Source organism: Pithys albifrons, chromosome 27 (genome assembly GCF_047495875.1).
Source record: "Pithys albifrons albifrons isolate INPA30051 chromosome 27, PitAlb_v1, whole genome shotgun sequence".
Classification (NCBI taxonomy): domain Eukaryota; kingdom Metazoa; phylum Chordata; class Aves; order Passeriformes; family Thamnophilidae; genus Pithys; species Pithys albifrons.
Genome location: NC_092484.1, coordinates 2,908,549 through 2,936,055, shown reverse-complemented (window position 1 = coordinate 2,936,055; position 27,507 = coordinate 2,908,549). Strand labels below are relative to the sequence as shown.

Sequence of the window (27,507 nt, the reverse complement as noted above, 5' to 3'; positions counted from 1 at the left end):
CAAATTGATTAATGGGTCATTAATGGGACACTTATTGGGGTGATGCTGAGGTTAATGGAGATGTCCAGTCAGGAGGGGAGAAGTGCCTTGAGATTCCCTGTCTTTTGCCTCCTCTTTGGAGGATTTCCAAAATGCAACCACACTGGGAATGGTTTCTGTACCCAAGGGTTGAAGAACGTCAACCCATGGCAGTGTTTTTACCCAAAACACAGGGAAACAAAGGAAAATGGAAAACCCTTTAATGAACCTCCAGGATTCAATCAGATTCATACAAAACAGAGCCATTCCCTGAACTGGGGCTGATCTGAGGAGAAAAGGAGCCAAATCCAGCGGGGCCAAGTGCAGGAGGGGCTTCAGTTGGAGGGGGGCGGGGGGGGGATGGTGCCCGGCCCCTCGGTGGGCAGCGGGGGCCGCATCATGGGGGGCAGAGGGGCAGGGGGTGGCACCCCGGGGGCTGGTGGCAGCTGAGGGGGCACTGGCGGGGGTGGCACTGGCCCCGAGGGGGGCATGGGGGGCAGGGCCATGCCCCCGGGGGGAGGGGGGGGCATGGAGTCGGGCAGGGGGGGCCGGGGGGGCAGCCCATTGAGCAGGGGAGGGGGCGGCGGCCGCTTCACGGTGGGTGGCCCCGGGGGCAGGTTGGGAGGGGCTGGGGGCTTCTCCATCTTGAAGTGGAACTGGAGGAAGAACTGGGGAGGGCACAAAGCACAGAGAAGGGAATGATTAATCACAGAGCTGTAGAATATGCTGAGCTGGGAGGGACCCATGAGGATCATCCAGTCCAGCTCCTGGTCCTGCACAGACACCCCAACAATCCCACCCTGTCCCTGTCCCACTGTCCAAACCCTCCTGGATCTCTGGCAGCTCTGGGGCTGTGCCCACTGCCCTGGGGAGCTTGGTCAGTGCCCACCACCCTCTGGGGGAAGAGCCTTTCCCTGAGATCCATCTCAACCCTCCTGGAGCTCTGGCAGCCTTGGGGCCGTGCCCACTGCCCTGGGGAGCTTGGTCAGTGCCCACCACCCTCTGGGGGAAGAGCCTTTCCCTGAGATCCATCTCAAGCCTCCTGGAGCTCTGGCAGCCTTGGGGCCATGCCCACTGCCCCCCCATCCTCTGGGGGAAGAACCTTCTTTCCCTGAGATCCATCCCAACCCTTCTGGAGCTCTGGCAGCCTTGGGGCCATGCCCACTACCCTGGGGAGCCTGGTCAGTGCCCACCACCCTTGTGACAGCTCTGCCAGCACACAAGGCACCTGCTCTCCACCTGCAGAGCTCAGACCTCTCCTGCCTGTCACCCTCAGCCCTCCCTGCCCTGGCAGCACCCCTGGCTGGCACCAAGTCTTGCTCAGCTCTGACACCCACCACCACCACGCTCACCACTAACCCATGTCCCCAAGTGCCACATCCACATATTGTCTGAACACTCCCAGGGATGGTGACTCCACCTGACCAGCCTGTTCCAATGCCTGACCACCTTTCCATAATGAAATTTTTCCTAATATCCAATTTAAACCTCCCTTGGCAGAATTTGAGGCCATTTCCTCCTGTTCCCTGGGACAGAGCCTGACCCCCACCTGGCTGCCCTCTCCTGTCAGGGAGTTGCAGAGAGCAAGAAGGTCCCCTCTGAACCTCCTTCTCTCCCCAGACATTTCTCCTGTTGCTGCCAACAACCTCCCTGGGGAAATCCTTGCAGAGATCACACACAGATCTCTCTGTCACGGGCTCTCACTGCAGAATTGCAGTGAGGGAATGAAGTTCTAACATCAGACCAGCACAGGCAGCACTGATGTCACTGTCCCAGCTGCTCTGCCCTCCTTAACCCTTAAGACAGGCAGCCCCAGTTACCTGCTTGGTTTCCCTGTTCCAGTGAGTCCAAAACTTTCCTTCTGCTTTGTCGATTTCTCTGCTTGGCACCTGCACCAAAAGAGAACACAGAGCTATTCTTAGCAGCTCCAGATTAGCTCAAAGGCCCTTTTTAGCCCCAGAGCCTGCAAGATAAGCACAGAATGAGCTGCTGTTACTAGACAGGGGTGGGGGCAGGAAAGAATTAAGTTACTTCCCTATCGGTCAAGGACAACAAAGAACCCTCCCTTAACATCTGCACAGAGGCTGAGGAGCAAAGCCCAGGAGGCTCCTGCCTGTGCCAGACACTGGGAATTCACAGCTCCCCAGAGCTCAGCACAGTCTGGTTTTCAGGCCACAGTCCTCCAGTAACTCTACCAGGGATTAATGACTTCCAGCCGTGCCTTCCTGACCCCCTCCTGCTCCGTTAACCCCTGAAGGGAAGGACGGTGGGAATGAATCACACAATCAGTTGGGTTGGAAAAGCCCTCTGAGATCATCCAGTCCAACCTGTGCCCCGCCACCACCTGTCACCCAGACCATGACACTGAGTGCCACATCCAGTCTCTTCTGATACCCCTCCAGTGATGGTGACTCCACCACCTCCCTGGGCAGCCCATTCCAAGGTCTGATCACTCTCTCTGTGAAGAATTTCTTCCTGGTGTCCAATATAATCCTCCCTTGGCACAGCTCAGACTGTCCCCTTGATCTACTGCTGGTTCCCTGAGAGAAGAGCCTGACCCCCACCTGGCTCCCCTCTCATGTCAGGGAGTTGTGGAGAGTGAGAAGGTGCCCCCTGAGCCTCCTCCTCTCCAGGCTGAACACCCCCAGCTCCCTCAGCTGCTCCTCACAGAGCTTGTTCTCCAGACCCTTCCCCAGCCTCGTTGTCTTCCCTGGACACACTCCAGCCCCTCAATGTCCCTCCCAAACTGAGGAGCCCAGAACTGGGCACAGCACTCAAGGTGTGGCCTTACCAGTGCCCAGTCCAGGGGCAGAACCCCTTCCCTGCTCCTGATCCAGGCCTTGTTGCCCACGTGGGCATACCTGGCTCATGTCCAGCTGCTGCCCATCCTTTCTCTCCAGCCACTCTGTGCCCACCCTGAGCTGCTGCAGGGGGTTGTTGTGGCCAAAGGGCAGGACCTGGCACTTGGCCTTGGTGAACCTCATCCCGTTGGACCCTTCCCATTTCTCCAGCCCATCCAGCTCCCTCTGCAGAACCCTCCTGCCCTCCAGCACATCAACACTCCCCCACAACCCGGTGTCATCTGCAGATCTGCTTGGAAATGTCTTGGAAAGCCCAGGAAGGGAGATGTGCCAGGTATTTAATCATAGAATCAGTTGGGTTGGAAGAGACCTCTGAGCTCATCGAGTCCAACCCTTGATCCAACCCCACTGGGGTCACTCTGGCACTCCGTGCCCTGGGCTGGTGATCACAGTAGGGTTGGATCAAGACATGGTGGATTCTCACTCAGTGCCACATCCAGTCTCATCTTAAAACCTCCAGGGATGGAGAATCCACCCCCTCTCTGGGCAGCCCATTCCAATCCCTGAGCACTCTCTCTGCAAAGAATTTCTACCTGATCTCCAACTTCAATTTCCCCTGGCAGAGCTTGAGCCCCCCTTGTCCTATTGCTGAGTGCCTGGGAGAAGAGACCAACCCCCACCTGGCCAGAACTTCCCTTCAGGCAGTTCCAGACAGTGCTGAGGTCACCTCTGAGTCTCCTCTTCTCCAGGCTGAACACCCCCAGCTCCCTCAGCCTCTCCCCACAGCACTTGTGCTCCAGTCCCTTCTCCAGCCTCGTTGCTCTTCTCTTCTCACTTGACTTGGAAGAGACCTCTGAGCTCATCGAGTCCAACCCTTGATCCAACCCCACTGGGATCACTCTGGCACTCTGTGCCCTGGGCTGGTGATCACAGTGGGGTTGGATCAAGACCTGGTGGATTCTCTGTCCCTGGAGGTGTTTCAGAGGACACTCAGTGCCACCTCCAGTCCCTTCTCCAGCCTCGTTGCTCTTCTCTTCTCACTTGGGTTGGAAGAGACCTCTGAGCTCATCGAGTCCAACCCTTGATCCAACCCCACTGTGATCACCAGCCCAGGGCACTCCGTGCCCTGGGCTGGTGATCACAGTAGGGTTGGATCAAGACATGGTGGATTCTCACTCAGTGCCACATCCAGTCTCATCTTAAAACCTCCAGGGATGGGGAATCCACCCCCTCTCTGGGCAGCCCATTCCAATCCCTGACCACTCTCTCTGCAAAGAATTTCTTTCCGATATCCAACCCAAACCTCCCCTGGCAGAGCTTGAGCTTTGCTCTCCTGTCCTGCTGCAGTTCCTCACCTTGAAGGCGATGGTCTCGTAGGGCTCTGCTGCCATGAGCAGGTACTGCCAGCGCCGGTCGGGGGGCTCGATGCGCTGCTCGTAGGCCGACATGAACCGGTGACGCGGCATGATGGTCTCGGCGATCTCGGGGTAGTCGATCTGGGGAGAGGGCACTGTTAGAAACAACCCCCTGGCACTCCCTGGCATCAGACACTGCCCTCAGGGTGAAGCGTACGGAGAGCAGTGTCCAGTAGAAAGGTAAGGAAGACCAGAGGGAACAGCTTGGGATCCTGGAATGGTTGGGGTTGGAGGAATCTTAAAGACGTTGAACTGAAAGAGGGGAAATTTTGGTGGAATTTTTCCCTGGGAAGGTGGGCAGGCCCTGGCACAGGGTGCCCAGAGAAGCTGTGGCTGCCCCAACCCTGGGAGTGTCCAAGGCCAGGTTGGGCAGGGCTTGGAGCAACCTGGGACAGTGGCAGGTGTTCCTGTCCAAGGTCCCTTCCAACCCCTTTTTGAGGTCCCTTCCAACCCATTTTTGAGGTCCCTTCCAACCCCTTTTTGAGGTCCCTTCCAACCCATTTTTGAGGTCCCTTCCAACCCATTTTTGAGGTCCCTTCCAACCCCTTTTTGAGGTCCCTTCCAACCCATTTTTGAGGTCCCTTCCAACCCCTTTTTGAGGTCCCTTCCAACCCATTTTTGAGGTCCCTTCCAACCCATTTTTAAGGTCCCTTCCAACCCAAACCATTCCATGATTCTGTGATCATCCCATTCCAACCCCTGCCCCTTGACAACTGTGCTCAGGGATTTGCTCTACACAGTCAGCTGTAAAATCTAGGAAGGCAGGGCCCTTTTTGTATTATAATTTCTTTCATGGATCCAGCAAAGAGCTAATTTAGCAGCAGTTACTTGGATAACCCCAACAATGAGCATTTTAACCCTGCCCTCACCTGGAAGAGAAGGCTCTGCTGGCCCGTTTCTGGGTCTCTCTGTTTGGTCACTGTAAAGAAAACAAGCAGGCAGGGTTAGAGCAGCATTACTGCTACTCCAGGAAACACACAAAGCTTCCAACAACAAAGTATGGTAAGACTTTTCTCCCATTTATCAAACAAAATGTCACACTGTCTTTAACTGAAGCTCCTGACTGAGGGTGGGCAGGCCCTGGCACAGGTTGGGCAGAGCAGCTGTGGCTGCCCCATCCCTGGCAGTGTCCAAGGTCAGGTTGGAGCAACCTGGGACAGTGGAAGGTGTCCCTGCTCATGGAACCCAAACCATTCTGGGATTTTAGAATACTACTGTGTGCAGTTTTAGGCCCCTCAGGGCAAGAACATTGAGGGGCTGGAGCGTGTCCAGGGCAGGGAATGGAGCTGGGGAAGGGGCTGGAGCAGCAGGAGCAGCTGAGGGAGCTGGGGGGGCTCAGCCTGGAGAAAAGGAGGCTCAGGGGGGACCTTTTCACTCTGCAACTCCCTGACAGGAGGAGAGGCTTGGGCTCTGCTCCAGGGAACAGGGACAGGAGGAGAGGGAACAGCCTCAGGCTGGGCCAGGAGAAGTTCAGGTTGGATATTAAGGGAAATTTCTTCATGGAAAGGTGGTCAGGCATGGGAACAGGCTGCCCACGGCAGTGGTGGACTCACCATCCCTGAAGTGTTCAAAAAATGTGTGGCTGTGGCACTTGAGGACGTGGTTTAATCACAGAATCATAGAATGGATTGGGTTGGAAAAGCCCTCTGAGAACCTCAAGTCCAACCCTTGGTCCAACTCCAAGAATTTTTTCCTGATCTCCAACTTCAATTTCCCCTGGCAGAGCTTGAGTCCCCCTTGTCCTGTTGCTTTACTGTTGCCCTTGGCAGTGTTGGGTTTACTGTTGGACTCAATGATCTCAAAGGTCTTTTCCAGTCTAAATGATTCTGTGGTTTTATTAAGGATCTCTTCTGAAATTCAGCTGCTGTGGGGCAAAGCCACTGCACTGCAGAGCAAAGCTGGGAGATGAAGGAGCCAAGTTTGGATTGGAGGCCAAAACAAAGGGATTTCAGAGAAAAAAATGTGAGCTCTGCATGCAATGAGTGATTTACAGCATTAGTGAAAGGTGCAGCACAAAAAAAGGAGAGATGAAAAAAATTCTTTGCAGAGAGAGTGCTCAGGGATTGGAATGGGCTGCCCAGAGAGGGGGTGGATTCCCCATCCCTGGAGGTTTTTCAGCTGAGCTTGGCCGTGGCACTGAGTGCCATGATCTGGTAAAGGGACTGGAGCTGGACCAAGGGTTGGATTGATGATCTTGGAGGTCTTTTCCAACCCAATCCATTCTATGATTCTATGGATGTGGCACTGAGTGAGAATCCCCCATGTCTTGATCCAACCCTACTGTGAGAATCCACCAGGTCTTGATCCAACCCCACTGGGATCACCAGCCCAGGGCACGGAGTGCCAGAGTGATCCCAGTGGGGTTGGATCAAGGGTTGGACTTGATGAGCTCAGAGGTCTCTTCCAACCCAAGTGAGAAGAGCAACGAGGCTGGAGAAGGGACTGGAGCACAAGTGCTGTGGGGAGAGGCTGAGGGAGCTGGGGGTGTTGAGCCTGGAGAAGAGGAGGCTCAGAGGTGACCTCAGCACTGTCTGCAACTGCCTGAAGGGAAGTTCTGGCCAGCTGGCGGTTGGTCTCTTCTCCCAGGCACTCAGCAATAGGACAAGGGGGGCTCAAGCTCTGCCAGGGGAAATTGAAGTTGGAGAGCAGAAAGAAATTCTTTGCAGAGAGAGTGCTCAGGGATTGGAATGGGCTGCCCAGAGAGGGGGTGGATTCCCCATCCCTGGAGGTTTTTCAGCTGAGCTTGGCCGTGGCACTGAGTGCCATGATCTGGTAAAGGGCCTGGAGTTGGACCAAGGGTTGGACTTGATGATCTCAGAGGGCTTTTCCAACCCAATCCATTCTATGATTCTATGGATGTGGCACTGAGGGAGAATCCCCCATGTCTTGATCCAACCCTACTGTGAGAATCCACCAGGTCTTGATCCAACCCCACTGGGATCACCAGCCCAGGGCACGGAGTGCCAGAGTGATCCCAGTGGGGTTGGATCAAGGGTTGGACTTGATGAGCTCAGAGGTCTCTTCCAAGCCAAGTGAGAAGAGAAGAGCAACGAGGCTGGAGAAGGGACTGGAGCACAAGTGCTGTGGGGAGAGGCTGAGGGAGCTGGGGGTGTTGAGCCTGGAGAAGAGGAGGCTCAGAGGTGACCTCAGCACTGTCTGGAACTGCCTGAAGGGAAGTTCTGGCCAGCTGGGGGTTGGTCTCTTCTCCCAGGCACTCAGCAATAGGACAAGGGGGGCTCAAGCTCTGCCAGGGGAAATTGAAGTTGGAGATCAGGTAGAAATTCTTTGCAGAGAGAGTGCTCAGGGATTGGAATGGGCTGCCCAGAGAGGGGGTGGATTCCCCATCCCTGGAGGTTTTTCAGCTGAGCTTGGCCGTGGCACTGAGTGCCATGATCTGGTAAAGGGACTGGAGTTGGACCAAGGGTTGGACTTGATGATCTCAGAGGTCTCTTCCAACCCAATCCATTCTATGATTCTATGGATGTGGCACTGAGTGAGAATCCACCACGTCTTGATCCAACCCTACTGTGATCACCAGCCCAGGGCACGGAGTGCCCTGGGCTGGTGATCACAGTGGGGTTGGACCAAGGGTTGGACTTGCTGATCTTGGAGGGCTTTTCCAACCCAATCCATTCTATCATTCTATGAAATGCCATCATGTCCTGCACTAGTGCCAGTCAGGGCTCAAAGCCTGAGACTCCCCAGTCCTTTATTAAAGTGGTTCCCACTCTCCTGTCAGCGACAGAAAGATGGGCCATGGGCAATTTAAACAATAGAGGACACCAAGAGAGATCCCATATCTTATTCATGGGCAGAGCTGCTAAAAAGACTAATTAATAACAGACACCCATCCCTGCACTGCCCCCAGGCACCCCCTGCCCCACCTTTGTAGCCAGGGCGCCCAATTTTCACGAATTTCTTCACTTCCACCTTGACCTTCTCTGGGGCAGGTTGGGCAGGGGCTTCCTTGGCTTCCTTGGCAGCTCGGCGGGCCCTGGGGAGGAATTCCAAAATTGGAGGGTTATCTGTATTTGTTTGCAAAGGATACAGAGGAGCAGCTGGAATCCCTTACCCCACGGGATACTCAGTGTAGCAGGTTTGGCCTGGCTGTTGCCAACCCTGGACTGGCTCCCCCCTTTCCCCTCCCAGAACCTTCCCAGCAAAGGAAAGGGAAAAAAAACAACAGAAAAGACACGCACTCTAAAGAAACTGAACTGAATAAAAAGAATAAATTGTATTTACTAACATTTACAAACCACACAGTATACACAATACACAGGATCCCACCCCCCAGGGGAGAGGGGAAGGGAGAAAAGGGGATTGATTAGCCAGGAAATAGGGAAGACACCAACCCAACCTAAAGAAACCCAATGGATCAAAGCAAACACAATCAAAAACCTCAAGGAAAGGGAACAGGAGTGAAACTATCTCACTCAGGACAGGAGAACTACCAGGGATCAGAGGGACCAGACTTCAACCACCTCCCTCCAGCTCCTCAGCCAAGGAAGGGCAAACAGCAACCAAACCACTCCCCCCATGCCAGGTGGAAGACACGTGTGGAATCCTTGTAACTTCCTTAGATACAGTGGTTACTGAGGAAGCCATGGGTCAAACCATTACATTCCCCACCTTTTATTTTACACTGGTCTTTTCACACAATCTTTGTATTATTGCATTTGCTTATATCTTACACACACACACACAGATATATATATATAGTTTATATGCAGTTTTTCGAGGCAGATGTTTTGTCATCAAGGATTAACACCAGCATCAGTTCAGCTTTAGTTCTTTGCTTTTTGGTTAGTCACAGTTCTAAGTTTAGGCTTAGTTCACAGTTTAGGGCTGCCTTATCATTGGACATCATGGGATACCAGTACCAGCTTTGTTTGGGTTTTTCTCATCTCCTGTCTGGTTTCTTGCAAAACACAACTCAAAGCACATAATTAGTTCTTTCCCAAGGCTAGATTGCCTTGGGGCACACACAGGATTTTACTATCTTTCTTCATTACTCACTAGGTGTTTTTGGACCCTTGGGCAAAAACAATCCTATGAATGGGTTTGTCTTGGCCCCAGAGAGGGGTAATCCAGACAGATTTCCCCAACATGCCTCTCAAGTGAATTGCTGGAACTTTGTCTCTATCTACCATGTGGAGGGATTCTGCTTGGGCAGGACCACCTCAATTGACAGAGCCTTTGGTGTTAACCAACCAGGTGGCCTTGGCTAAATGCTTATCCCAGTTCTTGAAGGTTCTTCCACTTAGTGCTTTTAGAGTTGTTTTTAACAGTCTATTGCACCTTTTAACGTTTCCAGCAGCAGGTGTGTGATATGGAATGTGATATACCCATTCAATACCATGCTCCCGTGCCCAAGGGGCCACCAGATTGTTTTTGAAATGAGTTTCTGTAGTAGTTTTGGCTTTAGTCAGCACAGGTCCCCATTTAGGCCTCAGTTTTTAGCAGGCCTCAAAGGTTGTGACACAGATTAGAGGGGACAGGTATCATCTGACATAAGCAGCCATAGAGGTATTTCATATCATCTGACATCATCAGGAAGTGTCGGGGAGTGTAACAAGCAAGGGGGGAGGAGTTTCTGTCTCTTTCGGTCCGTGCTTCTGACCAGGAGGTTCCCGCTCCCTGACTGCTGATATCAGGCCCTGCTGCCGGATGTGAGCACATTCCTGTCAATTCCTCTTTCCCTCCTGCCTCTGTTCACCCGGGGATGTGAGCACATTCCTGTTAATTCCTCTTTCCCTCCTGCCTCTGTTCACCCTGGGATGTGAGCACATTCCTGTCAATTCCTCTTTCCCTCCTGCCTCTGTTTACCAGGGGACATGAGCACATTCCTGTCAATTCCTCTTTCCCTCTTGCTGGGAGGTTTCCTTTGGGGAGGGGGTTTGGTTGGTTTGGAGTTTCACCTGTTGTTGTTTCCTGTCACTCTGTGCTATTTCATACTCTGTGTTGAGCTCTCCTCTTCTCTGCATAAATACAAAAACCTCACTGTGTCTAAAGCCTCGTTTCTGCTGTTCTCCCTCACTCTCCTGCTCTGGGAGTGGACTTTGTGACTGGGTACCAGGCAGTTTTGCCAGCTCAAACTATAACAGTTTGATTATCTGACTTAATGCAATTTGGAGTGCTGTGCCCCTACAAGATCTGTTTCTCAAGGCTTAAGATAGCATTCCAGGCCATTGCATGTGGTACTGAATATGTCTCTAACCATCCAGTGGTGGCTTCAACCATGGTGAGCACACAGCACTTACCTTGGCTAGTCTGTGGCAATGTGATGTAGTTTCCCAGGAATCATGCCTGGAAAATGTTTCCCTTTCCCTCACTAAAGGCTGTCACTCCATCATCTGATCCACCCCTGAGATGATCTCGGTTGCCCGAGCCCACAAATGGATTTGAGAAGGCTTAATTTTTGAAATTAAAAACTAAAAAAACCACCACAGCTAAAGCAAAATAAACCAGATTCCTTAAAATAAAACTTACAAACTTCTCCCAAAGTGTATTGATAAATCCAGATCACAGAATCTTGGAATCTCCTGAGTTGGAAAGGACCCCCAAGGAGCATCCAGTCCAACTCCAGGCTGTGCACAGACACCCCAAAAATCCCACCCTGCCCCTGAGAGTGTTGTTGAAACACTCCTTGAGCTCTGGCAGGCAAAGTTCCTTCTAACCAGACTCAGATAATTTGCTTTTAAAACTCTTCCTCCCTTTTCCTTCCGAAATCCCACAACTTGGAGCCTGAGACTGAGATTTTCAGGACCATTTTTGGAGCAGCTCCAGGTTGCTCACCAGGAAACACAGAACATTCAGGCCCACTGGGGTGCTGTGTAATGGAGTTCAAGCTTTACAGATTCACACAATTATAATTTTAAAGTGCTTTGGTAATGGAGAATAAAATAATGGTGCAGAATGACTTACAAATTGGTCTGATGCTTCTTCCCCTGGGTATGTGCTAAGTAACTCCCCTAAAATAAAAACCAAGGGAGAAGAAAGTTAAAGGAAGACAGGACTGAAAGATTCTTGTCCCAGAGAGGCTGACAAAGGCATTTTCATCCTTAGCACAGAGGAATCTCACTGCAAAACTGCAGATTGCTCTCAACTGCTGAGCCCTCACACAGTGTGTGGTTTAACACACAAGGCCCTGCCCTGCCCACCCCTCACCTCTCAGCAGTCACAGCCCAGGTTCTGGCACCTGGAGCTGCCAAATTCCTGCCAAATTCCCAAATTCCTGCTGCTGGGAGCAGCCCAGGCAGGTGTTCCCCTCACCTCGTTGTTGTGCAGTGTCAGGCAGAGCTTGCACTCATAGGAGCCCAAGTGATTTTTCATAAAGTAGGGATCCTAGGAAGAGAAGATGGATAAATGAGCAAAATCCATGGAAAAGCACCAGAATAACCAAAATACCACAGAGTTCTCCTGCAATGGAAGAATTGATTATTCCCTCAGAGGGTGGTGGGCACTGACCAGGCTCCCCAGGGCAGTGGGCACGGCCCCAAGGCTGCCAGAGCTCCAGGAGGGTTTGGACAATGGGACAGGGACAGGGTGGGATTGTTGGGGTGTCTGTGCAAGGCCAGGGGTGGGACTGGATGGTCCCTGGGGGTCCCTTCCAGCTCAGGATATTTTATGGTTCTGTGATTCTACATCTGAGTTCAGAATTTAAATCAACAGAGCTTTAGGAGGATGGAAACAGAGAGATCCAACAGCAGCTCTGTGCAGCAGGGACAGAACTCCCAACTGCCCCAAGAAATGGCAAAATACAAACCAGTCCTGAGGACACTGGGAATGAATACAAAGTGCTGGCACCTCCCTGTCAGCCCTATCCCAAATGTTCCTCATGGAAACCCCACATTCCCAGAAACAGAAATATTTAAACACAATCCACAACTCAGCCTGGAGAAGAGAAGGCTCTGGGGAGACCTCAGAGCCCCTTCCAGTGCCTGAAGGGGCTCCAGGAGAGCTGGAGAGGGACTTGGGACAAGGGCCTGGAGGGATAGGACAAGGGGAATGGCTTCCCATTGCCAGAGGGCAGGGCTAGATGGGATATTGGGAAGGAATTGTTCCCTGTGAGGGTGGGGAGGCCTTGGAATAGATTTCCCAGAGAAGCTGTGGCTGCCCCATCCCTAGGAGTGTCCAAGGCCAGGCTGGACAGTGCTTGGAGCCACCTAATCTGGTGGGATGTTTCCCTACGCGTGGCAGGGAGTTTGACTGGATAATGTTTAAAGCCCCTCCCAACCCAAACCATTCCATGACTCTGACTCTTCCCTAACTCTCTCATCCCCCAGGCCCTTTCAGAGCTCCAAAGCTGCCCCTCCAAGTGCAGGTTTTACCCCAGAGATGCCCCCGTGAGTGCCCACCTTGTTGATGTCGATGGTCTCCAGGGCCAGCTGCCGCAGCCGCTCCCGCCGGTCCCGGTTGCTCTCCGAGGCCGAGGCGACGCCTCCGCTGCCCGTTTTGCCTCCAGGGCGGTGCTGGAAATCCATGGTGGGGAGTTCGGTGCTTCAGCCCCTTCTGGAGAAACAGGGAGGCTGGAGAAAGGGGGAGAAGCCACGGGAGTGGTAACTGAACCTGAGGTCAGACTGTTTGGCCCTGTCGGTGAGGACACGGGATGAGCATCCCTGAGTACAATCCCTGTGAAGGGATTCCACATGGAGCAGGTTTGGTACTACCCACTCAGCAAAGAGAAATGAAATGATCCATAAAAACAACTCCCAGAGCCTTTCCCATCTCCTCAGACACTTCTACACACAGAGATATCCCCCCAAACCAGCTGGGACCCAGCAAGGCTGAGGAACTCCCCCCAAAAAGAGCCTCCCACCCTCACCTGGTGGCACAAACAGCCTCAGAACCTCCCTCAGTCTTCATCAAGGGTTGGTGCTCCCCCAACACCCCCAAAAGCTCCAGAGCCACCTCCACTGACCCCCCCCAAACCCCCTAGGAGGGTCAGAGCACCCCCAGCAGGGACAGGGACTCTGTGCAGTGTCCCTAACCCCCAAGTGAGGTCTCAGAGTCCACCCTGCCCTCAGCAAGGCCAGAGCCCTCCATATACCTCCCCACACACAAGTGGGGCCCCAGAGACCCCCAGCCCCTCAACAGGACCTAAAGTCACCCCCAAATGCCCCCCAGCAAGGGGAAACCCCTCTCAAACAAAAGTCAAAGACCCCCTAAAACACTCTTCAGCAGGAGCCAAAGCACTGCCCCCCAAACACCCCTCAGCCCTTAAGGAATGATCAGTCTCCCCTCAAACATCTCCTGTCCCTCAGAAATGGTCAAAGCTCCCCCTCAAGCACCCCCAACACCTTAATGAGGGTCAAACCCCCCCAAATACCCTCCTGTCCCTCAGCAAGGGTCAAAGCTCCCCCTCAAGCACCCCCCAACACCTCAGTGAGGGTCTAAACCCCCCCAAATACCCTCCTATCCCTCAGCAATGGTCAAAGCTCCCCCTCAAGCACCCCCAACACCTCAATGAGGGTCAAACCCCCCCAAATACCCTTCTGTCCCTCAGCAATGGTCAAAGCTCCCCCTCAAGCACCCCCCAACACCTCAGTGAGGGTCTAAACCCCCCAAATACCCTCCAGATCCTCAGCAAGTGTCAAAGCTCCCCATCAAGCACCCTCAACACCTCAGTGAGGGTCAAATCCCCCCAGATACCCTCCAGGCCCTCAGCAAGGGTCAAAGCTTCCCCTCAAGCACCCCCAACACCTCAATGAGGGTCAAACCCCCCCAAATACCCTTCTGTCCCTCAGCAATGGTCAAAGCTCCCCCTCAAGCACCCCCCAACACCTCAGTGAGGGTCTAAACCCCCCAAATACCCTCCAGATCCTCAGCAAGTGTCAAAGCTCCCCATCAAGCACCCTCAACACCTCAGTGAGGGTCAAATCCCCCCAGATACCCTCCAGGCCCTCAGCAAGGGTCAAAGCTTCCCCTCAAGCACCCCCAACACCTCAGTGAGGGTTAACCCCCCCCCAGATACCCTCCAGGCCCTCAGCAAGGGTCAAAGCTCCCCATCAAGCACCCCCCAACACCTCAGTGAGGGTCAACCCCCCCCAAATACCCTCCAGGCCCTCAGCAAGGGTCAAAGCTCCCCCTCAAGCACCCCCCAACACCTCAATGAGGGTCAAACCCCCCCAAATACCCTTCTGTCCCTCAGCAAGGGTCAAAGCTCCCCCTCAAGCACCCCCCAACACCTCAGTGAGGGTCAAACCCCCCCAAATACCCTCCAGATCTTCAGCAAGTGTCAAAGCTCCCCATCAAGCACCCTCAACACCTCAGTGAGGGTCAAATCCCCCCAGATACCCTCCAGGCCCTCAGCAAGGGTCAAAGCTCCCCCTCAAGCACCCCCAACACCTCAATGAGGGTCAAACCCCCCCAAATACCCTCCTGTCCCTCAGCAAGGGTCAAAGCTCCCCATCAAGCACCCCCCAACACCTCAGTGAGGGTTAACCCCCCCCAGATACCCTCCAGGCCCTCAGCAAGGGTCAGAGCCTCCTCCCTAAACACTCCCAGCCCCTCAGGGAGGATCGAGGCCTTCCAAACACCCCCAGCCAAGGGAGAACCCCATAAAACTGCCCCACCAAGTCCTCAGCAAATGTCAAATGCCTCCTGAAATACCTCCAAGCCCTCAATGAGGATTAACACCCCCCTCCTTAAACACCCTCCGGCCCCTCAGTGAGGATCAGCCCCCCAAACACTCCCCAGAGACCTCAACACATACACCCCCAACCCCTCACTGAGATTCAACCAGCCCCCAAACACCCCCAAGTACCCCCAAACACTCCCCAAGTGCCCCCCAAACACTCCCCATGTGCTCCCAAACACCCCCCAAGCAAGTGCCCTCCAAACACTCCCCAAAGTACCCCCAAACACTCCCCAAGTGCCCCCAAACACTCCCCAAGTGCCCCCAAACACCCCTCACGTGCCCTCCAAACACTCCCCAAGTGCCCCCAAACACTCCCCAAGTGCCCCCCAAATACATCCCACATCCCCTCAGGAACCCCAGATCCCTTCAGGACTCCCCAGTTTCCCTCATGACCCCCCAGGCCCCCTCAAGAACCCCCTAAATCTCCTCAGCATCCCCCAAATCCCTTCAAGACCCACCTAAATCCCCTCAGAAGCCCCCAAATCTCTCCAGGACACCCCAGATCCCCTCAGGACCTCTTGGAACACCCCACATACCCTCAGGATCCTAAAAATCCTCTCATGACCCTCCAGATCCTCCCCGGATCCCTCAGATCCCGTCAGACACCTCCAAATCCCCTCAGAATCCCTCAAATCCCCTCATGACCCCTCGAAACACCCCAAGTCCCCTCAGGATCCCTCAAATCCCCTCAGGATCCCCCAAATCCCTTCATGACCCTCTAGATTCCATCCGGACCCCTCAGATCCCGTCAGACACCACCTAAATCCTCTCAGAATCCCCCAAATCTCCCCAGAATACCCCAGAATACCCCAGATCCCATTATGACTTCCCTCAGAACCCTCCCGGAACACCCCAAATCCCCTCAGGATCCTACACATCCCCTCAGAACCCCCCCCAGATCCCCTCAGTACCCCCTGGAGCACCCCAAAACCCCCTCAGAATCCTACAAATCCTCTCATGACCCCCCAGACCCCACCAGATCCCCTTATGGCCCCCCAGATCCCCTCATGACCCTCCAGAGCCACCCCGGACCCCTCAGATCCCGTCAGACACCTCCAAATCCCCTCAGAATCCCCCCAAACCCCTCAGAATCCCCCAAATCCCCTCAGGATCCTACGAATCCCCTCAGACCCCACTAGATCCCTCCAGGAGACCCCAGATTCCCTCATGACCCTCCAGATCCCCCCCCGGACCCCTCAGATCCCGTCAGATACCTCCAAATCCCCTCAGGATCCCTCAGGATCCCCCAAATTCCCTCATGACCCCCCAGATCCCCTCATGACTCTCTAGATCCTCCCCGGACCCTTCAGATCCAGTCAGACACCCCCTAAGTCCCCTCAGAATCCCCCAAATCCCCCCAGGACCCCGCACACCCCCGGCCCGTACCTGCTCCCGCTCCCGCTCCAGCCCCTCGTGCGCCTGCGCGGGCCGCGAGCCCTTCCGGGAGCGCGCGGGCGTTTCCGCGGGCACGGCCCGGACCTTCCGGGAGCGGGAACGGGAACGGATCGGGAGCGGGAGCGGGATCGGGATACGGACACGGACACGGACAGGAACCTTCCGGGAGCGGGAACGGAGCGGGATCGGGATCCGGAAGGGACAGGGACAGGGATCCAGGCAGGGATAGGGACTGAGACCGGGATCGGGATCCGGACAGGAACAAGGACAGGGGGCGGGTCGGGATCGGGTTCCGGACAGGGACAAGAGTCGGGATCCCGGGATCGGGGCTAGGACAGACATTGGGATCGGGACACGGACAGAGACAGGGATAGAGATCGGGATAGGGATTGGGATCGGAGTCGGGACAGGGGCCGGGATCGGACAGGGACAGGGACAGGGACCAGGACCAGGACAGAGATCGGGATCCGGACCTGGACTGGACAGGGACTGGGACAGGGACAGGGACAGGGACAGGACAGGGACAGGGACAGGACAGGGACAGGGACAGGGACAGGGACAGGGACAGGGACAGGACAGGGACAGGACAGGGACAGGGCCGGTGCCGGTTCCGGGCCATGCGCTATAACGAGCGCGAGCTGCTGTCCCTGGCGCGGCAACCGGCGGAGAAAGCGGCGGAGATTCGAATGAGCGTGCCCAGGAAAGGCAGCGGTGAGCGGGGACACGGGGGGGACAGAGAGGGGACACGGGGGGGACAGAGAGGGGACACAGGGGGGGACAGAGAGGGGACACGGGGGGGACGGAGAGGGGACACAGGGGGGGACAGAGAGGGGACACGGCCGGGACAGAGAGGGGACACGGGGGGTGACACAGGGGGGGACAGAGAGGGGACACGGGGGGGACAGAGAGGGGACACGGCAGGGACAGAGGGGGACATTGTGGGGGCAGAGAGGGGACAATGTGGGGGACAGCGAGGGGACAATGTGGGGACAGAGAGGAGACAATGTGGGGGACAGAGGGGGAACAATGAGGGGGACAGAGAGGGGGCAATGTGGGGACAGAGCGGGGACAATGTGGGGGACAGAGAGGGGACACGGCAGGGACAGAGAGGGGACACGGGGGGGGACAGAGAAGGGACAATGTAGGGGACAGAGAGGAGACAATGTGGGGGACAGAGAGGGGACAATGTGGGGTCTGGAGAGGGACTGGGAGGACTGGAAAGGGACTGGGAGGGCTGAAAAGGGACTGGGAGAACTGGAGAGGGACTGGAAAGGCTGGAGAGGAACTGGGAAGGCTGGAAAGGGACTGGGAGGGCTGGAGAGGAATTGGAAGGACTGGAGAGGTACTGGGAGGACTGGAGAGGGACTGGGAGGGCTGGAGAGGGACTGGGAGGGCTGGAGAGGGACTGGGAGGACTGGAAGGGGACTGGGAGGGCTGGAGAGGGACTGGGAGGGCTGGAGAGGGACTGGGAGGGCTGGAGAGGGCCTGGGAGGGCTGGAGAGGGTCTGGGAGGGCTGGAGAGGGACTGGGAGGACTGGAGAGGGACTGGGAGGACTGGAAGGGGACTGGGAGGGCTGGAGAGGGACTGGGAGGACTGGAGAGGGGCTGGGAGGGCTGGAGAGGGACTGGGAGGGCTGGAGAGGGACTGGGAGGACTGGAGAGGGTCTGGGAGGGCTGGAGAGGGACTGGGAGGACTGGAAACGGACTGGGAGGACTGGAAGGGGACTGGGAGGGCTGGAGAGGGACTGGGAGGGCTGGAGAGGGACTGGGAGGACTGGAAGGGGACTGGGAGGACTGGAGTGGGACTGGGAGGACTGGAGTGGGACTGGGAGGACTGGAGAGGGGCTGGGAGGGCTGGAGAGGGACTGGGAGGGCTGGAGAGGGACTGGGAGGACTGGAGAGGGTCTGGGAGGGCTGGAGAGGTACTGGGAGGACTGGAGAGGGACTGGAGAGGGGCTGGAGAGGTACTGGGAGGCTGCCCTTGGTCAGGTGGGATCAGTGCCATGCTGGGCACTGGCAGGGCTGGAAGGGGCTTCCCTGTGCCCCCCAAATCGCAGCTGCCCCAGCCTGGCACCCCCTGAGCCCTCCTGTCCTTGCAGTGCTGAAGAAGCGCCTGGTGAAGCTCGTGGTGAACTTTCTCTTCTACTTCAGGACAGACGAGGCCGAGGTATGGGATGGGCTCGGGGGGTTCCTCTCCTCCCTCTTCCTTCTGTTTCCTGTGGATTGGTTGTATGGGCTGGGAAAATGAGGCTGGGACAGGGTCCACCTTCCCTCTTCCACCAGCTCAGCGAGGGTCCAAAAGAGCTGGAGAGGGGCCTGGGACAAGGGATGGGGGACAGGACAAGGGGAATGGGTTCCCACTGCCAGAGGGCAGGGACAGGACAAGGGGAATGGCTTCCCACTGCCAGAGGGCAGGGACAGATGGGATATTGGGAAGGAATCCTTCCCTGGGAGGCTGGGGAGGGGCTGGGATGGAATTCCCAGAGCAGCTGTGGCTGCCCAATCCCTGGAAGTGTCCAAGGCCAGGCTGGATGGGGCTTGCAGCAACCTGGGCTGGTGGGAGGTGTCCCTGCCCATGGCAAGGGTGACACTGGGTGATCTTTAAGGGCTCTCCCAACCCAAAGTGCTCTGTGGAATAAACAGTAAATCAGGTTGTCAGTCCCTTCCCTGCTGCCTGATTGGCCTCTCACAGGTTGTGCTCCTGTTCCAGGCCAGTGTCACCCACTGTTCCCACAGCCTTGCTCAGCCTGCACTGGGCATAAAACACCTCCTGGGGCTTTGTGTTCATCCTGAGCTGCTCCTCACTCTGTTTAACCTCCTGCAGGGCCCCAGGACAGCCCTGAGACAGCACAGTGGGGGTTGTTGTGTGTGTGTGTCACAGGAGAAACCTCATCTTTGTTTCATTTACTGAGCAAGGAAGTAAAAGTTCTTTGCTGCCTTCACATCACAGTGAAGTCCAGGCTGAATCTGAACGAGCAGAGGGGTTTAACACCTAATTAACACATGCAAAGTGCTACAGGTAAGGCTGGCACTTGGGGCACATCAGCAGGCACCAAAAGGTGATTAAAGGAATGTGCAATTCAGTGAATTACTCCAAGGTAGCACCAGCTCATCAAACTTGCCTAAAGGGCTCCAAGGGCAGTGCTGTGGGTCGTGCTGGGGGCACTGGGGGCTGAACCCCCTCTCCTTGTGTCTTCCAGCCCATTGGAGCTCTGCTGCTGGAGCACTGCAAGGTCACCAAAGAGGAGGAGAACGTCTTCTCCATCAGTGAGTGCTGCCCTTCCCTGGGGGGTGTTTATGGCCAGATCTGCTGGTTTGGACCCCCAGACCCCCTTGGGGGGTGTTTATGACCAGATCTGCTGGTTTGTACCCCCAAATCCTCCCTTGGGGGGTGTTTATGGCCAGATCTGCTGGTTTGTACCCCCAGATCCTCCCTTGGGGGGTGTTTATGGCCAGATCTGCTGGTTTGTACCCCCAGTCCCCCCTGGGGGGTGTTTATGGCCAGATCTGCTGGTTTGTACCCCCAGATCCTCCCTTGGGGGGTGTTTATGGCCAGATCTGCTGGTTTTACCCCCAGATCCTCCCTTGGGGGGTGTTTATGGCCAGATCTTCTGGTTTGTACCCCCAGATCCCCCCTTGGGGGGTGTTTATGGCCAGATCTTCTGGTTTGTACCCCCAGACCCCTTTGGGGGGTGTTTATGGCCAGATCTGCTGGTTTGGACCCCCAAATCCCCCCTTGGGGGGTGTTTATAGACACATCTCTGCTGTGCTCCTGGTTTATACCCCCAAATCCTCCCTTGGGGGGTGTTTATGGCCAGATCTTCTGGTTTGTACCCCCAAATCCTCCCTTGGGGGGTGTTTATAGACACATCTCTGCTGTGCTCCTGGTTTGTACCCCCAAATCCTCCCTTGGGGGGTGTTTATGGCCAGATCTGCTGGTTTGTACCCCCAAATCCTCCCTTGGGGGGTGTTTATGGCCAGATCTGCTGGTTTGGACCCCCCAGCCCCCCCCTGGGGCTCAGCTCCAGGCCTGGGGCTGCCCCTGCCCTCCCTCCCTGTGTCCTTGGGGCCACTCAGCAGCTCCAGCTGGAGAGTGGCCCTGGGGAGCAGCTTCCAGCCCACAGGTGGGGAGGGGAGAGCAACAGGATGTTCCTCCAAGGCCATCCCTGTATCTCTTGGCCTGCCTTGCAGGGCACAGCTGTGTCTCCTCCCCTGGGCTCTCCCTGCCTCCAAACAGCCCAGAGTTTGGATTTCAGAGTTTATTTGGGCTCTCTGTGGTGAGGATTCCCGAGGGGATGTGACATCCCACTGGGGCACAGCTGGTGGCACCACCCAAGGGCTGCACAGAGCAGAGTTCTGGGGTGGGAATTAATGGGATTCCTCCTCCTGCCTCAGTGGGGAACCAAAGTTGGACAGGGATTTCTTTGCTCTCCACTCTGCACAGCTCCCAAAAGCCTCCAGCAAAGGCAGCCTTGTCCCAAACTCCTCAGCTGGCTGCTCTGTGCTTGTATCCCAGTCCCTCAGGGCCATTTTCCATTTGGATTTAATTCCCTGGAGACTTCACAAGTTGCCTCAGGGAGTTCCAGTCCCAGGTCTGGCCCTGTTGGTCCAGTTCAGTTCTGAGCTGTCACTCTCACTTTGGGAAGTTGCTGTTCCAAGATCTGGGGCTGCTGAAAGCTGCTCAATGCCTTGGGCTCAACAGGAGCCACCAGTGTGCCCAGGTGGCCAAGAAGGCCAAGGGGATCCTGGCCTGGATCCAAACTAGCGTGGCCAGCAGGCCCAGGGCAGTGACCCTTCCCCTGGACTCTGCCTTGGGGAGGCCACACCTTGAGTGTTGTGTTCAGTTCTGGGCCCCTCAGTTGAGGCAAGAGATTGAGGGGCTGGAGCGGGGCCAGAGAAGAGCAACGAGGCTGGAGAAGGGACTGGAGGTGGCACTGAGTGTCCTCTGAAACACCTCCAGGGACAGAGAATCCACCAGGACTTGATCCAACCCCACTGGGATCAGCAGCCCAGGGCACGGAGTGCCAGAGTGATCCCAGTGGGGTTGGATCAAGGGTTGGACTTGATGAGCTCAGAGGTCTCTTCCAAGCCAAGTGAGAAGAGCAACGAGGCTGGAGAAGGGAGTGGAGCACAAGTGCTGTGGGGAGAGGCTGAGGGAGCTGGGGGTGTTGAGCCTGGAGAAGAGGAGGCTCAGAGGTGACCTCAGCACTGTCTGGAACTGCCTGAAGGGAAGTTCTGGCCAGCTGGGGGTTGGTCTCTTCTCCCAGGCACTCAGCAATAGGACAAGGGGGGCTCAAGCTCTGCCAGGGGAAATTGAAGTTGGAGATCAGGTAGAAATTCTTTGCAGAGAGAGTGCTCAGGGATTGGAATGGGCTGCCCAGAGAGGGGGTGGATTCCCCATCCCTGGAGGTTTTTCAGCTGAGCTTGGCCGTGGCACTGAGTGCCATGATCTGGTAAAGGGACTGGAGTTGGACCAAGGGTTGGACTTGATGATCTCAGAGGTCTTTTCCAACCCAATCCATTCTATGACTCCAGGCCCTCCAGAGCCTGGCAGGGAGGTCAGAGGGGCCAGGGCAGGGGGTACCACTTTGTTCCCAGCTCATCTTAATTAACAGAGGTGCTAATTGTGGCCTGGCAGAGTCCTGGGGAGGGAGCACAGGCAGCTGTGCCAGGACCTGCCTCGAGCCTCTTCCTTGTCCCTGACAGGTTTCATCGAGGAGCCAGAGAGGAAATACTGCTTTGAGTGTGCCAGCGAGGAGCAGTGCCAGGAGTGGGTCGAGGCCCTCAGACGAGCCAGGTGGGCAGAGCTGTGGGAGCCAGGGCTGTGCTGGAGCTCTGCTGTGCCCTGGGAGCTGCCCCTGGGGAGGACAGGGCTTGTCTCCTCCCAGACACGCTTCCCTGCAGCCCTGAAGAGCAGCTGAACGTTGCCCACATCCTGCTCTGCTCAGCAGGGTCTGTGCTTGTCTTGCAGCTACGAGTTCCTGAGGAGGAGCCTGATTTTCTACAGGAATGAGATCCAGAAGATGACAGGGAAGGTGAGTGAGGCCCTCAGGGTCTGGGGGTGACTGAGCAGGGGTTGGGCACTGTGGGTGCTGCTGCCAGTCCTGCTCAGGCTGTTGGATCTGCAAGGAGCTCCCATATCCCATGGGATCTCTACAGGCCTGAGCACCTTCCTGTGCTCACTCCCACCCTTGGACACCCAATTCCAGTGCTAGAGTGGGCAAGGATGGAGCTGGACAGGCCTGGCAGGACTCCTGGCACTCTCTGGAGGGTTCACCCCCAACCCTGGCAGGACTCCTGGCACTCCCTGGAGGGGTTCACCCCCAGCCCTGGCATTCTCTCAATGGATTCACCCCCAGCCCTGGCACTCTCTCAATGGATTCACCCCCAGCCCTGGCACTCTCTCAATGGGTTCATCCCCCAGCCCTGGCACTCTTTGGAGGGCTCACCCCCAACCTTGGCACTCTCTGGGAGGGTTCACCCCCAGCCCTGGCACTCTCTGGAATGACTCACCCCCAGCCCTGGCACTCTCTGGAATGACTCACCCCCAGCCCTGGCACTCTCTGGAGGGCTCACCCCCAGCCATGACACTCTCTCGATGGGTTCACCCCCAGCCCTAGCACTCTCTGGAATGACTCACCCCCAGCCCTGGCAGGACTCCTGGCACTATCTGGAGGGTTCACCCCCATTCCTGCACTCCCTGAGAGGGTTCACCCCCAGCCATGGCACTCTCTCAATGGGTTCACCCCCAGCCCTGGCACTCTCTGGAGGGCTCACCCCCAGCCCTGGCACTCTCTCGATGGGTTCATCCCCCAGCCCTGGCACTCTCTGGAGGGCTCACCCCCAGCCCTGTCAGGACTCCTGGCACTATCTGGAGGGCTCACCCCCAGCCCTGGCACTCTCTGGAGGGCTCACCCCCAGCCCTGGCCACATCCCAGTGTCCGTGGGTGGAGATGCTGCTCCCACCCTGCCAGGCCCCTCAGAGCATCCCTGCTCTGATGGCACAGGTGGCTGTGACTCCTGTGCCAGCCCATGGGCACCTGCTGTGCCCTGTGCCCTCCCCAGGGGGTGCTGGGCCTCCTGCACCCCTTGATGTGCCTCTCCCTGTGCCCTCCACAGGACCCCCTGGAGCAGTACGGAATCTCGGAGGAAGCTCGTTTCCAGCTGGGCACACAGCCCCAGTGATGCCCCCAGCTGCCCCAGTGATGCCCCCAGCTGCCCCAGTGATGCCCCCAGCTGCCCCAGGGCCACTCCAACCTGCCTGGGAGGGACAGCAGAGCCCCACAGTGACCAAGGGACTTTTTATTTATTACCCAAATCGGTTTGATATGATTGTTTTTAAGGGAATTCCTTGCACATTCCCACCTTTCCAGGCTGTGGAGGCTGAAGTGCTCCCTGCACCCATCCTGGTGGTGGCAGCACAACCCTCTGCCCTGGGCAGAGCAGGGGCAGGGACTGGCAGAGCTCCTGATGTCCTGCAGAGCTGCTGGGGCCACCCTGAGCCAACTCCAGCCCTTCTGCTCCTCCCTCCCCTCTCCTGAGGGAGCTGCTCAGGTTCCTGCCTCAGGATCTGCCCTCAGTCTCCAGGGAGCCCCTGGGGCTGTTGGGGGCTGTCAGAGGATGCTCTGATGCTCTTCAGGGTTAATCCCCTCCTGTCCTGCCCCCTCCTGCCCATGCCAAGCCTTTCTGGGGGCTGAGCTGGTGAGCAGGGAGGAGTGGGAATGCTCCCAGTGACACTGGGAATGCTCAGCCACAGCTCCAGCTGCCAGGCAGGAGCCACCTGCTCCCCTGTGCCAAGGCAGCAGCTCTGTGCAGCCACTGGCACTTGGCTTTGGGGTCTTCTTTCCCCTTCCCTGGGCAGGAGTTGTGATTCCTGGGGCTGGATGAAGCCCAGGCTGCAGCCCCTCCAAGTAACAACGGGCAGAGCTGGGCACAGCACCAGGGAACAGACACAGGGAGGGATCCCTGAGGGATCCTGTCTCCCTGCAGAGCTCTGGGCTGAGCTCTGCCCCTGTGCCCAGGGAGGAAAGGCACATGGAGAGGTTGGCAAAGGCAGGAGCTGCCCCCTCTGACTGGAGGTTTGGGCTGCAGGAGCTCAGCTGGGCATTAACCCTCCATTCCTGAGCCACTGCTGCTGCTTTTCTCCCCTTTGGGAGCATCCAAACAGACCAAACAACTGTGCCAAGGTCACAGCCAGCTGCCAGGGCTGCCAGGGAGCCAGGACTGCCTCCCTGGGGCTCCTGTGAGGAAGAGATAAGGGTTAAGGAATGACATGCCCACCCCACCAGCGTGGCTGTGGCTGCACAAGGAAAAGCACCCAGGGGTGGGGGATGGAGGACACTCCCCACCCACAGCCCAGGAAGGGTCCCAAGTGCCACTCTCAGAGGGTTGGGGGCAGGAGGAGCAGGGTGGGGGCTTGGCCTGGGCTTTGGGGCTGCAGCTCTGGGCATTGTTCCCTCCAGGGCCAGCAGGGTGGGCAGGGGCAGCCTCTGAGCTGGGCCTGAAGGCAAGTTCTGGGCTGGGAATAAATGCCCAACAAAGAGCCCACACTGCTTTAGTGGCCTGGCCCTCCCTCTTTACCTCCTGCTGCTGAGTGCCAGGGCAGTGCCAGCTGTCACTGAGGCTTCAGTTGTAATCTCAAAGCCAAGATTTTTCCCTTCTCCTCCCCAAATCCTCTTTGCCTTGAATCACTCCAAGTGCTGCCCCAGAAATGCCCACGAGGAGCTGAGGGCAGGAGGAGGCAGGGAGGGAGCAGAGCCCAGGGGGAATGGGCAGGCAGATGGCACCTCCAGGGGCACCAGCACGAGGGACTGAAAGCAGGAGCTCACAGGAATTGTGCCAGAGGGAATTGGTGTCCTGGGGTGGCTTTGAAATCCTTTTTAATCCTTTCCCTCAGTGCAGGGAGGGCAGAGCAGCTTTCACTGGGAAAAGAGACACTGGGGAGGGGATGGATGGGAGGATTCCCAGTTGGAAGGACTGGAACTGGGATGAGGAGACACTGGGGAGGGGATGGATGGGAGGATTCCCAGTTAGGAGAAGTGGAACTGGGATGAGGAGACACTGGGGAGGGGATGGATGGGAGGATTCCCAGTTGGGAGAACTGGAACTGGGATGAGGAGACACTGGGGAGGGGATGGATGGGAGGATTCCCAGTTAGGAGAAGTGGAACTGGGATGGGGAGACACCGGGAAGGGGATGGATGGGAGGATTCCCAGTTGGCAGTGGCAGAACTGGAGCTGGGATGAGGAGACACTGGGGAGGGGATGGATGGGAGGATTCCCAGTTGGGATAATGAGCTGGGATGAGGAGACACTGGGAAGGGGATGGATGGGAGGATTCCCAGTTGGCAGTGGCAGAACTGGAGCTGGGCTAAAGAAACACTGGGGAGGGGTTGAGTGGGAGGATTCCCAGTTGGGATAACGAGCTGGGATGAGGAGACACTGGGGAGGGGATGGATGGGAGGATTCCCAGTTGGGATAACGAGCTGGGATGAGGAGACACTGGGGAGGGGATGGGTGGGAGGATTCCCAGTTGGGATAATGAGCTGGGATGAGGAGACACTGAGGAGGGGATGGGTGGGAGGATCCCCAGTTGGGAGGACTCCCAGTTGGGAGACCTGGAGCTGGGATGAGGAGACACTGGGGAGGGGATGGGTGGAAGGATTCCCAGTTGGGATAATGAGCTGGGATGAGGAGACACTGAGGAGGGGATGGGTGGGAGGATCCCCAGTTGGGAGGACTCCCAGTTGGGAGACCTGGAGCTGGGATGAGGAGACACTGGGGAGGGGATGGGTGGAAGGATTCCCAGTTGGCACTGGGATAGCTGGAGCTGGGCTGGGCAGCCCTGGGCCATCTCAGCTCCATCCTGCCTGGAGCCCTCCAGCCCCAGCAGAGCCCCCTCCAGCCCCAGCCCTGCACTGCTGGATCCTCCCATGGGCAGTTTAACCCACATGAAACCCAAACCTCAGGAATTCTGCCAGCCTGGGAGCATTTGCAGCACACACTGTGGTGCCACAGCAGGTCCTGGCAGCCACCTCAATGCCACCTGTGTGTGCCTTGCAGGACTGCCCAGGCTGGGCACACCTCCCACCGCTGGCACTGGGCACAAAATGGGCATTTTCTTTGCAAACCCAACACTTGTTCAAGAGGCACCAATGACATTTCTTGAGTGAATGTAAAACTAATGCTGTGAAGAGCTACAGGGGCCAGGGCAGGCCCAGGAGCTCAGGTCTACCCTGGGACATGGGCTGGGGTTTGGCTTTAAGGGACTTGCAGACACTGAAATCTGCATCAACTGCTGTGATTGGTGGACAGTTGTTCATTTCTCACACTCTGATCACTCCGAGTTTTGTGTTTCAGCAGGAGTTGGGTCCAGGCTCCCCCAGAGCCAAGTGAAGCCATTTCTCTGTTGTACAGTGAACGTTGCCAATAAATCTTGTTTTGATCTTTGTGGTGCTCAGAGCTCTTCTCAGACACCAAGGGCTGGTTGGAGCCAGCTCAGGGGGCACCAGGTGTCTCACCTGGCCACCAACAGCTCCAGGTGGTGTCCAGGTGGTCTCCTCCCCCAGGGAGGAGCAGCAGCTGCACTGGAGAGAAGGCACCATCAACCCTTGAGCAGGGACTGGGGGAAGGTGGTGGGATCTGGAGAGGATTCCTCATGGGATGGGGTGGAAGGGGCCTCTAAAGGTCATCTAATTCCACTAAAGTGCTTGGTGGTGTCACCAGGCAGGAGCTCTGGTGACAGACAGGACTGGGATGGGTTGGGTCAAACTGGGGGTGTCTTAAGAACCCTCCAGTGAATCAGCTCAGGAAGTTTTAGGGCTCCAACCTTTCCATCCATAGCCTGGCTGGTTGTGGGCTTGTCCTGCTGGGGACACTGCTGAATAAACAGGAATGTCACCTGGGAATCACAGGGGCCTGTAGGATGGAGAAGACCCCCTAAGATTGAGTCCCACCATCCCCCAGCACTGCCAAGGCCACCACTGACCATGTCCCCAGGTGCCACATCCACATGTTGTGGGGACTCCACCACCCCTTCCAGTGCCTGAGCACCTTTCCAGGAAGGAATGTCCCCAATATCCAAACTAAGGATGAGGCCTGAGGCTGTTCCCTCTCCTCCTGTCCTGGGCTGGGATCTTGCTGGAAGGGGAATAAAGGTGGAATTGTGGAATTGGGAAGGGTGGAAAGGCTGTTGGTGTCATCGCGTCCGGGGCCACCACCATGTCCCCAAGTGCCACGTT

General features: G+C 56.6%; 2 protein-coding genes across 3 annotated transcripts; one reads left to right on the top strand and one right to left on the bottom strand.

The window, feature by feature from the left end:
* Positions 1–222: 222 nt before the first annotated feature.
* SF3A2 (splicing factor 3a subunit 2) lies at positions 223–16,642 on the bottom strand. Of its 2 annotated transcripts, none has more exons than XM_071578049.1 (9): positions 16,260–16,642; positions 12,592–12,745; positions 11,507–11,578; positions 11,159–11,205; positions 8,119–8,228; positions 5,104–5,153; positions 4,175–4,315; positions 1,839–1,907; positions 223–686 (listed from the first exon to the last, which is right to left on the bottom strand). In XM_071578049.1, exons 2-9 carry the CDS (start codon positions 12,715–12,717, stop codon positions 354–356), a joined length of 948 nt encoding a protein of 315 aa, XP_071434150.1. In that variant the 5' UTR covers positions 12,718–12,745; positions 16,260–16,642; the 3' UTR covers positions 223–353. The 2 variants fall into 2 exon arrangements, with proteins under 2 accessions (XP_071434150.1, XP_071434149.1); XM_071578048.1 differs by having other exon boundaries at positions 12,592–12,762; positions 16,260–16,640.
* Positions 16,335–26,716, top strand: PLEKHJ1 (pleckstrin homology domain containing J1). The gene is made up of 6 exons (XM_071578051.1): positions 16,335–16,979; positions 18,368–18,435; positions 19,469–19,535; positions 21,975–22,065; positions 22,240–22,303; positions 23,388–26,716. Exons 1-6 carry the CDS (start codon positions 16,886–16,888, stop codon positions 23,451–23,453), a joined length of 450 nt encoding a protein of 149 aa, XP_071434152.1. The 5' UTR covers positions 16,335–16,885; the 3' UTR covers positions 23,454–26,716.
* The last annotated feature ends 791 nt before the right edge of the window (positions 26,717–27,507 follow it).

What these genes read in the sequence shown, in the direction of transcription:
- SF3A2 (XM_071578049.1), bottom strand. Translation starts at nt 12,717, where the DNA reads ATGGATTTCCAGCACCGCCCTGGAGGCAAAACGGGCAGCGGAGGCGTC. An exon ending in AAGAAGCATCAGACCAATTT is followed by an intron (nt 8,229 to 11,158) that starts GTAAGTCATTCT and finishes ATTCCTCCCCAG; the next exon opens with GGCCCGCCGAGCTGCCAAGG. An exon ending in TGGGCGCCCTGGCTACAAAG is followed by an intron (nt 5,154 to 8,118) that starts GTGGGGCAGGGG and finishes TTTTCTTTACAG; the next exon opens with TGACCAAACAGAGAGACCCA.
- PLEKHJ1 (XM_071578051.1), top strand. Translation starts at nt 16,886, where the DNA reads ATGCGCTATAACGAGCGCGAGCTGCTGTCCCTGGCGCGGCAACCGGCG. An exon ending in CGTGCCCAGGAAAGGCAGCG is followed by an intron (nt 16,980 to 18,367) that starts GTGAGCGGGGAC and finishes CTGTCCTTGCAG; the next exon opens with TGCTGAAGAAGCGCCTGGTG. An exon ending in GGAGAACGTCTTCTCCATCA is followed by an intron (nt 19,536 to 21,974) that starts GTGAGTGCTGCC and finishes TGTCCCTGACAG; the next exon opens with GTTTCATCGAGGAGCCAGAG.